The 12,761-nt window shown below is 39.1% G+C and overlaps 1 protein-coding gene across 4 annotated transcripts in view; it reads right to left on the reverse strand.

Annotated features, from left to right (window-relative positions):
- Positions 1–12,761, reverse strand: part of GPAT3 (glycerol-3-phosphate acyltransferase 3) — a 75,150-nt gene that overhangs the window by 15,596 nt on the left and 46,793 nt on the right. For all 4 annotated transcript variants that reach the window (XM_033214203.1, XM_033214202.1, XM_033214200.1 and 1 more), the window contains 3 exons: positions 8,272–8,542; positions 2,557–2,631; positions 1,603–1,692 (listed from right to left, as the gene is read on the reverse strand). In XM_033214203.1, coding sequence (XP_033070094.1) covers positions 1,603–1,692; positions 2,557–2,631; positions 8,272–8,542 — 436 coding nt within the window. The remainder of the gene's footprint in view (positions 1–1,602; positions 1,693–2,556; positions 2,632–8,271; positions 8,543–12,761) is intronic.

Raw genomic sequence — 12,761 nt, forward strand, 5'->3', positions numbered from 1 at the left:
TCGAGCTCTTGACCTCAAGTGATCTGCCCTACTCGGCCTGCCAAAGTGCTGGAATCACAGGCATGAGCACAGTGCCTGGTCTTTTTTAAGTATATTTTTAAAAATTAAGTTTGGAGGTACATGGGCCTATCTTTAAAAGGTGATCTCTAGGCAGTATGATGAGAGTGTGGTAGGGGGCCCATGATTTTAACATTGATAATACATAGCTTTCACTTATTTAATCTGAAGCATTTTCATATTATTTTTATCTTCATATACATCACTTTTAGTGGTTTCATGGTAATCCATGCAGAAAATTCACCATAGTTTCCTCCCTCCTATCCTTCTATAACAGAGGTTGGCAAACTTTTCTTATCAAGGGCCAGACAGTAAATACTTTAAGCTTTGCAAGCCAGACAATGCCTGTCACAATTACTTGACTCTGCTGTTGTGACACAAAAGCAGCCATGGCTGTGAATGAGCACGGCTGTGTTCCAATAAAACGTTATTTACAGAAAACAGATGGTGGGCCAGATTTGGCCTATAGGCTTCCCATTCAGTTTGTGGATCTCTACCCTAGAGTGAAACCAGCATTTGACACCAATAAAGCAAAGTAGTTTTGTTTGGGCCTATACAGAGAAGAAAGAGAACCAAATACACAATTATTTAGCACACTTTCTTTAAAATTAGAAGCAATTCTATAAGAAGTTAGGAACTCCTCTTTATGTAATAAGTGTGCCTTTTCTATAGGTTTTTCTTCTGACTGCACCTCTGCCAGAGTGTTTTCTTTTACTCTTCACTTTTAAACTCATAGACCAATTGCAAGATCATATAATTTAAAATGTTTAAAGGGTCTTTTATGTTGGTACCACATGGTAAAGCCAAATGGCAAAACGTTTCTCTTCTACAAATGAGAAAGAAAGACCAAACCAGTAAAAAAGAGATGCTTGGCCTAGAACTTTTAAAACAATTATGCTAAATCTAAAAAAATTGAGATAACAGAAAAGTAGTTCAAATGCAATCAAAATCACTTTCACTTAGCTAATTACTTTCCTTTGCTACCTTCATTCTCTACAATTCTGGGAGAGAAAAGCAGAATTTTGTTTTAAGGCTCAATTATGGAATTTTAGAAGTAGCAGGACTAAGACTAGAGACCACATTTCCAGACTCCACATTTAGTCCTATTTCCACCACACTACAGACCTGTCAACTTCATTGTTTTTAAAATCAGACAGACCTTGTTCAAAACCTGATTCCATTGCTTATTCATTGTGACCCTAAACAACAAATCCAAATCCCAAAGCTTGCATTTCTTCTCCTTTAAAATGAGTTAACAGTGCCTATCTCACAGGGATGAGCTATAAGAAACATAGGGTCTGGCCTGCACACCATAAATTCCCAATTATTGAGCACAACTACATGTTTATTATTATATTCTTTCTGCAAACACTGCTATTTAGTGTTTTTGTGCATTATGCCTGTGCCACCCTGAGAAGTAGAGATGAACACATTGGAAGCACTCTGACTCCACCCACTTCTTCCCACCCACTTCCAGTGCTTCCTTGTCAATCTCATGCTGAATTGACCTAGAAAAAGACAGGCACGTTGGCAGCAGATACTCACTTGTTATGATAATGAATGGTACCAGAGAGGGATCGCACACAGATCCGGCAGCAAGTCAGATGGACCAGTTCACTCAGCCAGTTTTTGAGGCTGAAGGAAATAGAAACATTTTATTGTGCCATTCTGGGCACTCTTAAGAAACAGTATAATGAAAGTTTTAATATGCTTTTTCACAACAGCATACTGCATTCTATTCTGGTGAACCAGTACAGTTCAATTCTTATAGTCTCATTGGTGCATTTAGTATTAGATCATAAAAGTCTACCAAAAGAACTGGACATAACTCTGATGAAAAGTAGCTCAAAACCACTAGGCTATTATGACAAATTCCCGAAAAAGATGAACTGAAGCTTCTTTCGTCTTGGTCTTATGAGCTTGCCAATATATAAGACTCTCTTAGGTAACTCAGTTCATTTTCTTTCTTCTATTCTCCTTTGAAAAAACAACTTCTTTCAATTAATATGGAAGTATGATAAAAAATCAAAGAAAGACTATGAAGATGAAGTAAGTGAGCAGGATTCTAATAAATGAGTAGAGAACATAAATTTAATGCAATACGGCCGGGGGCAGTGGCTCACACCTGTAATCCCAGCACTTTGGGAGGCCAAGGCAGGCAAATCACAAGGTCAGGAGTTCGAGATCCCCCTGGCCAACATGGTGAAACCCTGTCTCTACTAAAAATAGAAAAAATTAGCTGGGCATGGTGGTGGGTGACTGTAATCCCAGCTACTCAGGAGGCTGAGGCAGGAGAATCTCTTGAACCTGGGAGGCGGAGGTTGCAGTGAACCAAGATCGCAGCACTGCATTCCAGCTTGGGCGACAATGCGAGACTCCGTCTCAAAACCAATAATAATAATAACGCAATACATACGAATCAAACAAATATTCTCTTTGTGGACACAGCTAAGAGTAAAAACAGTCCCATGTATGGCTGGATGGAAGGAAACATTTCACCTGCTGTCTGGCAGCTGCCCAACCAGTGTAGTTCCTATAACCAGCAAACTGATCCCAATGAAAGCCAAGGTAACCCTGAAAAAGAAAAGAAAGGGTCATGTGAGACTTTGACACATAGTAGGGAAGTAACCAAAAAGTTCATAAATAACAAAATTGTAAATAAGTTTTAGAGTATCCACATGATGAAATTGATGCAGCCACTAAAATAACTGGGTAAATCTATATAGATCTAACACAGAAGAATGTTCCACGATGCATTTTGAGAGACAAAAAGCAAAGTAAGTTTCATAATAAAGTACAGAATATGATGCCATCTGCAAAATAACAACAAGCACATGTGTAACAAGTCTGTATATGCATTGAGAAGGCCTGGAAATTTTCACAAAACTATCAAGTTAAATCTATATAATCATCAAAGGGTTAAGAGGGCTAGTGAAGGGAATATAATTAAAAGTGCTTTAATAATAAGAATACCAAAATATATCACCATGTAGACATATTTTAATGCAAATCTAACTGTTGTCCTTTTGCATGGTTCAAGATAACTCAGAAGTCAGCAAACAAGGTGACTGACAGTATCTCTAACCTCCATAGAGACATTGCCTTCTTTTTGAAAAGTGCTTTTAATATACATCCAATGACTTCAAAAGGAAAGTAGTAATTTCTAGAAATGCAAATAGAATTATTCAAAAAGGAAAGTTAAGACTTAAAATCTTTCAAAATAAATAGGATTTAGTTAAAAGAGAGGAAAAATCAATAGTTTAATCACATTTTATTAATAAGATTCTTTAAATCATCTTTGTCAAATGAAGAAAGCAGAAACTTTAGATTATCTCCTTGCTCTCTCAAATCAAACCAGAGGCCCATCTATGTCTTCCTGTTCCCAGAAGAGCATACACATTTTGCTGAATGCGTGAGGTATTCAGTAAGAAGACTGAAGGGGACCACCACTGCAGTATCAGAAGGATCCTGTGTGTTTGGGGAAGCTACAATGGCGGCCTAAGGTCAAGGGTCAGGAACAGTAACCCTCTCCAGGGTGAAGCTCGTTTACTGCTTTATCTCCTGATCAGATAGTTGGAGCATAAAATTGTTTGTCTTAACCAATTCCAGGTTTTACATTAGATGATGATAAAGCAACAGCTAACACTATATGCCAGGCAATATTCTAAGTACCTTTTATGTTTAACACATTTAATCATCCCCAAGACTCTATGAGGCAATAATATTATCATTATCCCCATTCTACAGATGAAAAAATTGGAGCATAGAAAGGCTAAATAACTTACCCAAAGTTACACAGACAATAAGCAGCAGAGCCAGGACTTGAACCCAGGGAGTCTGGCTCCAGAATTCATTTTCATAAGCATTATGTTATTCTGTCTTTCAGGAGATTATTATTTAACATAGCAGTTTAACATTATTTAAAACAAAAGAAATAAGCGGTGTCTCACGGCTATAATCCCAGCAGTTTGGGAGGCCCAGGGGAGCGGATCACTTGAGGTGAGGAGTTGGAGACCAGCCTGGCCAACATGGTGAACCCTGTCTCTATTAAAAGTACAAAAATTAGGCAGGCATAGTGGCACAACCGTGTAACGAGAATCGCTTGAACCCAGGAGGCACGGGTTGCAGCGAGCCAAGATTGTGCCACCGCACTTCAGCCTGGGCAACAAAGCGAGACTGTCTCAAAAAAAGAGAAGAAAAAAAAAAAAAAAGAAACAGTGTAAAAGGCAGCAGTCTCAACCCAGTTGGAGAAATACTCCATCACTAACATATCTGAACATGTACCCCAATATGTTTAAGAACAATGTGCATATGCTGTACTGATATAATGTACATTATAAAACATCTGGAAACATAAAGAATATAAAAATAAATATTTTTATGAAAAAATACAGTATTTTGAAATTATATTAATGTTGCAATTTGTCCTCACTCAAAATAGGATAATATAGTAATACATTAATAAATATATATTAATTTTATTATAATTATCAATTGTATATGACAACGTTATTATCAATTGTATAATTATAATTTAATAGCATGATCTATTACTATAGCTAATAAGTATAAGTAATACTATTACTATTCTGAGCGAAAAGAAAGCTTTTTGAATATGCTTTCCTATAAATACCTTGTTAAATAAGGTGTTAAATCTTGTTAAAGATTTGACATAGCAATTTGAAGGTCAGGTTCTTTTTTCTTGTCAGTTACTGATGCAATAACTAAATTATTGTTTAATCTCATCATCAATTATGCAAAACTTTTAAAACAATGTTTTGCCATCTTGCCCCAAGGAGAATCACTTGTTCCTGTCCATTAAATCAGAAGGACTTTCATTTTAACATGTTTAACAATTGGGTTCAAAACTACTGAAACTTTTTATTTGCTAGATTAACAGGCCAGAACACTATGTATCCCAGTTTAAGTGAGCCAATGTTAAGAGTTCTCACAGATGACATAAGTTTTCAGCCACAGTCTGTACTTTAAGAGCTTTATTGAGATACAATTCACATGCCATACAATTCACCCCATAAAAATGTGCAATTCAGTTCAGGCACTGTGGCTCATACCTGTAATGAGATCCCCCAGCACTTTGGGAGGCCAAGGCAGGTGGATTACTTCACTTCAGGAGTTTGAGATCAGCCTGGCTGACATGGCGAAACCCCATCTCTATCAAAAATACAAAAATTAGCCAGGCCCGGAGGCACACGCCTGTAATTCCAGCTACTGAAGAGGCTGAGGCATAAGAACCGCTTGAACTCAGGGGCCAGAGGTTGCAGTGACCCAAGATTGCGCCGCTGCACTCCAGCCTGAGTGATGGAGTGAGACTCTATCTCATCATAAAAATAAATAAATAAAATAAAGTATGCAATTCAATAGTTTTTGGCATATTCACAGAGTTGTGCAACCATCACCACAATCTATATTAATACAATCTGGTTTTTGAAAAGCTCATTTTGTAGTAGGTGCTTCTTTTAAAAAGCATTTACAAAGCAATTCTTCCACACTGAAAAGTATCTACTAAGAGTAGGAGTCTTAACTCTGCATTTTCTTTTTGTTCTTAGATGCTTATATCACTGCACTCGATCTTAGCCCAAAGGCCAAGAAGTGATAAATGTTTACATTGCTTTATTATCTTAAATCAGTTTCTTTGCAAAAATATTTTAAATCACTTATCTATTTTGTGAGCATTTGTTTAGTAGATAAGGGAATCATAACAGCATTTTCTGGGCTCCCACAGGACAGTGAAAGCTAACCAATAACAAACAAGGGCATCTCAAGTACTGTGCTGTAGAATTCCTCATTCTTCCTTCAGGTTACCTTGGCTATGAACCAATCCATATATTAAACTTGACTAAAGCTTCGTGTATTTTTTTGTTTTTGTTTTTGTTTTTGAAATGGAGCCTCACCTCACTCTGTCACCCAGGCTGGAATACAGTATCTCACTGCAACCCCCGCCTCGCGCGTTCAAGTGATTTCTCCTGCCTCAGCCTCCCAAGTAGCTGGGACTACAGGCACATGCCACCACACCTGACTAACTTTTGTATTTTTAGTAAAGATGGAGTTTCACCATGTTGGCCAGGTTGATACAGAACTCCTGAGCTCAACTTATCTACCCACCTCGGCCTCCCAAAGGGCTGGGATTACAGGCATGAGCCACTATGCCCGGCCAAATTTCTTTTTCTTTTTGAGACAAGAGTCTTGCTCTGTCACCCAGGCTGGAGTGTAGTGACGTGATCTTGGATCACCGCAACCTCTGACTCCTGGGTTCAAGGAATTCTCTGCCTCAGCCTCCCACGTAGCTGGGACTATAGGTGTGTACCACCACACCTGGCTAATTTTTGTATTTTTGGTAGAGATGGGGTTTTGCCATGTTGGCCAGGCCAGTCGAACTCCTGGCCTCAAGTGATCCACCCACCTTGACCTCCCAAAGTGCTAGGATTACAGGTGTGAGCCACCATGCCCCTGGCCTTTTTCTTTTTAAGAATGAAAACAGAATAAATGGAAGCACTAGTTATAAAGAGAACAGAAGCTTTTTTCTTTTCTTTTCTTTCCTTTTTTTTTTTTTTTTTTGACACGGAGTTTCGCTCTGTTGCCAGGATAGAGTGTGGTGGCGCGATCACAGCTCACTGCAACCTCTGCCTCCCAGGTTCAAGTGATTCTCCTGCCTCAGCCTCCCGAGTAGCTGGGACTACAGGTGTACACCACCACACCCAGCTAATTTTTGTATTTTTCGCAGAGACGAGCTTTCACCATGTTGGCCAGGATGGTCTCGATCTCTTAATCTCGTGATCTGCCCGCCTTGGCCTCCCAAAATGCTGGGATTACAGGCATGAGCCATTGCGTCCAGCCAGAACAGAAGCTTTTAATAAATAAGAGCTCTAATATTTCCTTCCTGCACGCCAATGGATAGTCTTGTACACTTCCAGAGTACATGAACCCCACTTTGGGGGCACTAGTTTAAGGTTCAAGCAAAAGTATACGTGAAACCTTGAATTTTGCTTCATTATCACAGCTGAAATGATTCCCAAAAGACATACTATGCCCCAATGTCTGAACTAGCAATATGGGCAAAAAAAAGAAATAATTTCTTAGAAATCTACATTTGCCTGTAGTTAAGCAATACTTTCCCTGGTAATAAATCTGAATGAGGCAAGCATAGGCCACCCTGGGGGTGGTAAAAAGATTTCAACTCATGTGCCAAGTTTAATTGGCAGGTAGCCACTGCCTGGAAAGCTCTGCTGAGAGGATGCCAAGCCCATGTCCAGGGAAATGAAGCAAGATGATCAACAATAATGTTGTGGCTGGTATACATGCCTACTACTGCTATCACCATGCCAATCACATCTCAGCCACTTACAGCTTCATCCCACCACGCAGTGCCTTCTACTCACATTCCACATCGTGCTTTCCATAAACTAGGCTTGACACTGCCTTCTCCGCAGGTGGCACTCAAGCTCAGAAGCAGAAGGGGACCCAGGTGGGGACCCTTTAATAAGAGAAGTCCGTGATCACAATGAATTAGATGGAAGATCACAATGAATTAGATGGAACAAACTCACACTTCTAAATGGCTGTCTCCCACATGTAACCACACTCAAGAATTTTTTCTCTCTTATGCAATTATGAAGTGCAATGGGCTGGCAAAGAAAGGCAGTGGGTTCTGGTCAGCTCTTACAGTTTGGTTGATGCTCTAGTGAATATGAAACTGTTAATGATCTCTTCTTCTTCTCTTCTTCTTCTTCTTCTTCTTCTTCTTCTTCTTTCTTCTTTCTTCTTCTTCTTCTTTCTTCTTATCCTTCTTCTCCTTCCTTCTTCTTCTTTCTTCTTCTTTCTTCTTCTTCTTTCTTCTTTCTTCTTCTTCTTCTTCTTTCTTCTTATCCTTCTTCTCCTTCCTTCTTCTTCTTTCTTCTTCTTCTTTCTTCTTCTTCCCATTTCTCTCCATCCTCAAGTTAGCTCGGACTCTAATAGCAAAGTGGATCCAGATTCTAAGATACACGTTGGATTCTGAATATACAACTTCATTTGGGGAAAAATTGTGAAAGGAAAATGGATACTTAATACATTCCTGCAGAGGTCATGTTTGGTGGCATTTCCTATGTAGAAATGGGTGGAATAAGCACCACAGAACACTTATGTGGCCATTATGTACATGATTCAAAAAGAAAGCTGAGTAAAGGGTATCATCAAATTACCAGGCACGTGACTTACCTCAGAGGCAGTAGGACACAATAGCGCACTATGACGCCCAGCACCCACACCATAGTGAGCCGCAGACTGATGTACTGGAAATTTACATTGGTTCTTGTGAGGAGATTCCATGACACTAGCTCCTCTGAGGAAAACCTCTGGGTCACTTCATCTTCCACAATGGCTTCAAATCCCTTCTTGGAGAAATAAAACACGTCAGACAGCTCAAAGTCCCTTCCTCGTAGACCAGAGAGCCCTTTTTCCATGGGTGACTCATCTCTTTGGATAATACCTTAAAAGAAAGCATCAGGACATAAGAAAATGCCATAGGACAGAAGAATTGACCAAAGGGGCAACTTTAACTGTGTAGAAGTTAAATATGCAAAACAAGTAAATAAGTTTAATGGGTGACATCAGCCATCTTCAGAAGTAAGAGACAAACAATTGCAGTGGGAAAAGAGGATTGAAATCACTGTGTCTACATGAAATGGTCTCTACCCCATGATCTTTGTTAATTATAAAGAGGAGTTTTGGTCCTCCATAATCCTCTTGCTTGGATTTCTTCCCTGTGTACCATTAGCCAAAGAACTCACGCACACAAAAATAATTCTCCCCAAGTATAGCTCTAGGTTGTGTAAAAACAAAGACTTCTGTTCTCCCTGACAAAAACCATAAAATCAAAAAGCAAGCAAAATGGCATAAGATTTACCGTAAATGGCAAAAAGTTGATTTTTTTTTTTTTTTTTTTTTTTGAGATGGAGTCTCGCTCTGTCACCAGGCTGGAGTGCAGTGGCACGATCCCAGCTCACTGCAAGCTCCACCTCCAGGGTTCACGCCATTCTCCTGCCTCAACCGCGCAAGCAGCTCGGACTACAGGCGTCCGCCACCGCGCCCGGCTAATTTTTGTATTTTTAATAGAGACAGGGTTTCACTGTGTCAGCCAAGATGGTCTCGATCTCCTGACCTCATGATCTGCCTGCCTCGGTCTCCCAAAGTGCTGGGATTACAGTGAGCCACCGCACCCAGGCAATTTTTTAATATATGAAAAGTATTTGATAAGAAAAACACAGCCTCCTGAATAAAAATAAGCAAAGTTCACAGAAACAACATAAACATTAATAGTTAATATCACAGAACTTTTCACTAGTGAAAAAAGAAATGTGAATTAGACAAAGGCCTATTTACAGTAGCAAATCAGCAGCATTTTATTCAATGATAAAATCCATGACTTGAAAGACACAGATACTCTCATATTCAACTTGTACAAGTATGGAAGTAGTAGCAACTTGGTCAAAGTTGGTTTGGCATGAAAAGACTGAAGATAGTTTTGCTGATGATCAATAACTCAAATTTTAGGAATCTGTCATCAGAAAATAACTAGAAATGTAGGCAAATGTAGGCAAGGGTGTTCACTGTAGCATTCTTCATTATAATTAATCCACACAATGATATAAAATGCATCCATTACTAAATACTATAATGTTAATCAAGAAAAGACAGAATCTAAAACTATAGCTTCACTATATGAACTACTATACATAGAAAAAATGTCAAAATGAAAACATTAAGTAGTTATTTCTAGAAAATAGGATTAGATTTTCCTCTCTATGCTGTTATTGTATTTTCCATCAAGAAAATAATCCAATGATTTTTAAAGCAGCATAAATTTTTATGAATTGAAAAATGACCACTGTCATTCAATTCTAACTACTAAGTACAAAAAATGAGAAAGTCTTCAAAGGATAAAGAGTAACTACATACACAATCATATGATCATTCATTGCTTCCTTTGGAGTGTATCACAAAAGGTTACTTCTGACATTAGACTACAAAGAAAAATATTTTCTTTTGAGATAGTGATTAAGATGTTAAATTCCCTGAAAGAAGATCTTTTTTGATCACCTCATTTTCCAGTTTACTAGGAAATCAATGAGGAAAATGGACAGTGTTGTACTACCTATCCCCAGGAAGAGTTGTATGTGTATCATAGAAAGAGCTGTAATAGTCCAGTTTTTGGAGGGACTAATACTAGAGGAGAAAGGAAAGAGGACCTGGAGTCAAAAGCCAACTCCTGTTTAGGACAACCACCAGCTCCATGACTGATGTCTTTTATAAACTGAGAGAATGGAAACAATTTTAGTTTTCTTACAGGGCTAATGTTTTATGATTTTAGGTTTGGGATATACGGGTATTTTGGAGTTTGTTTTTGTCCCACATGCAAAGTTTATACCTAGTCACCTTAAGAATTAGAGCAATAGGGGCTGGGCATGGGGGCTCATGCCTGTAATCCCAACACTTTGGGAGGTCAAGGTGAGTGGATCACTTGAGCCCAGGAGTTTGAGACCAACCTGGGCAACGTGGTGAAACTTTTCTTCACAAAAAATACGAATATTAGCTGGGCATGGTGGCAATGTGCCTGTACTCCCAGCTACTTGGGAGGCTGAGGCAGGGGGATCACCTGAGCCCGGGAGATGGAGGCTGCAGTGAGCCGTGATCATGCCACTGTACTCCAGCCTAGGTGACAAAATGAGATGGAAAGGGAAGGGGAGGGGAGGGGAGGGAAGGGAAAGGAAGGGAAGGGAAGGGAAGGGAAAGGAAGGAAAGAGAAAGGGAGAAAAGAGGGAGGGAGGGAGGAGAGAGAGAGAGAAATAAAGAAAGAAAGAGAGAAAAGAGAGGAAGGGAGGGAGGGAGAGAGAGAGAGAGAAAGAAAGAAAGAAAGAGAGAGAGAGAAAGAAAGAAAAGAGAAAGAAAGAAAGAGAAAGAAAGAGAGAGGAAGGAAGGAAGGAAGGAGGGAAGGAAGGAAGGAAAAGAAAGAAAGAAAGAGAAAGAAAGAAAGAAAGAAAGAAAGAAAGAAAAGAAAGAAAGAGGAAAGAAAGAAAAGACAAGAAAGAAAGAGAGAGGAAGGAAGGAAGGAAGGAAGGAAGGAAGGAAGGAGAGGAGGGAGGAAAGGGAGGGAAAGAAGGAAGGGAAGGAAGGAAAAAAGTAAGTTCTTGAATGATTACTAGGTTCTCTTTTTCAGAAGTCAAGTCTAAGTGGTTTAATCTTTTTTCACCATCTCCAAAAGAGGTTTAATTAGTATTAGAGGATGAACCACGATAGTGTGCCTACTGAATTACCCTCTTGCTCTACAGGCACTGCAATACCACTCAAAGCCCGTTACTCAATCCAAGTACTGGCCAGTATTTAGCAGTGCAAGAGTCTTGTTACAGCAAGAGGGAAGAATACACTCTTCAGCAAATTTCTGAATGAAATACACTGGGGACAACAGACAGCCTTCCTAAAAATAACCTTTTTCAGAGGGGCCAGAGATAAGAATGCAAGTTCAAGTTGCCCCATATTATTAGACTGAGCCAAGACAGAAGAGATCTGCAAACCATGCCAGCCCTCCAGCCCCTACACACTTGTTGTGCAATGTTTTCTCTGTCTTCTTACCTAGTTTATTCTGTGTAACTTAAATAAAATATAACTCAATTTTATATTTTAGTTAAGCATCTTTCAAAAGTATGTAGGTAACTGCAATGTATCTAGTAGACAAAGGATTAATTTCCAGAATATATTAATACATAAAATAAATTAATTTAAAAGTGTCAAAGAACTCTGTTTTAAAAATGGCTAAGAATATAGCAAGCAATTCATAAAAGAGTAGCCTTACTGATGAAACATTTGAAAATATGTTCGGCCTCACTATAATCAAAGAAATGCAAACCAAGACCACAGTGAGACCAGGCATGGTGGCTCGCACCTGTAATTCCAGCACTTTGGGAGGCTGAGGTGGGAAGATCCCTTGAGGTCAGGAGTTTGAGACCAGCCTGGCCAACACAGTGAAAATCCATTTCTACTAAAAATACAAAAAATTAGCCAGGCGTGGTGGCACACGCCTGTAATCCTGGCTACTGGGGAGGTTGAGGCAGCAGAATCACTTGAACCCAGAAGGCAGGGGTTGCAGTGAGCTGAGATTGCGCCACTGCACTACTCCAGCCTGGGTGACAGAATGAGACTGTCTCAAAAAAAAAAAAAAAAAAAAGCCACAATGAGATACTCCTTCATACCCATAAGCCTGATAAAGATGTTTAATCTGATAATGTGAAGTACTGGTAAAGATGTGGAACAACGGAATGTAATTAGTACAACCATCCTGGAAAACCATGTGGCACTAGCCAGTAAATTCAAAGACATTCAGAGCCAATGACCTAGCAATTTCACTCCCAGGTATAATTTAGGAAGATCTTTTTAAAAAATAATTTCAAACGTACAGAGAAGTTGCAACAATAGGTCACTTCACCCAGATTCACTAATTGCCAACATCTTGCCACATTTGCTTTATTGTTCTATCTTTATATGTATAAAAAAATTTTCCTGAGCCACTTAGAATACGTAGTAAACATCATACCCATTACCCCCAAATACTTCAGCATATGTTTCCTTAGGACACAGAGATTCACTTATTTAACCAAATCATAATTATCAAAATCAAGGAGCTTGACATTAATGCAATATGAGCATCTAATCTA

This window comes from Trachypithecus francoisi, unplaced genomic scaffold (genome assembly GCF_009764315.1).
Source record: "Trachypithecus francoisi isolate TF-2019V2 unplaced genomic scaffold, Tfra_2.0 Lachesis_group1, whole genome shotgun sequence".
NCBI lineage: Eukaryota > Metazoa > Chordata > Mammalia > Primates > Cercopithecidae > Trachypithecus > Trachypithecus francoisi.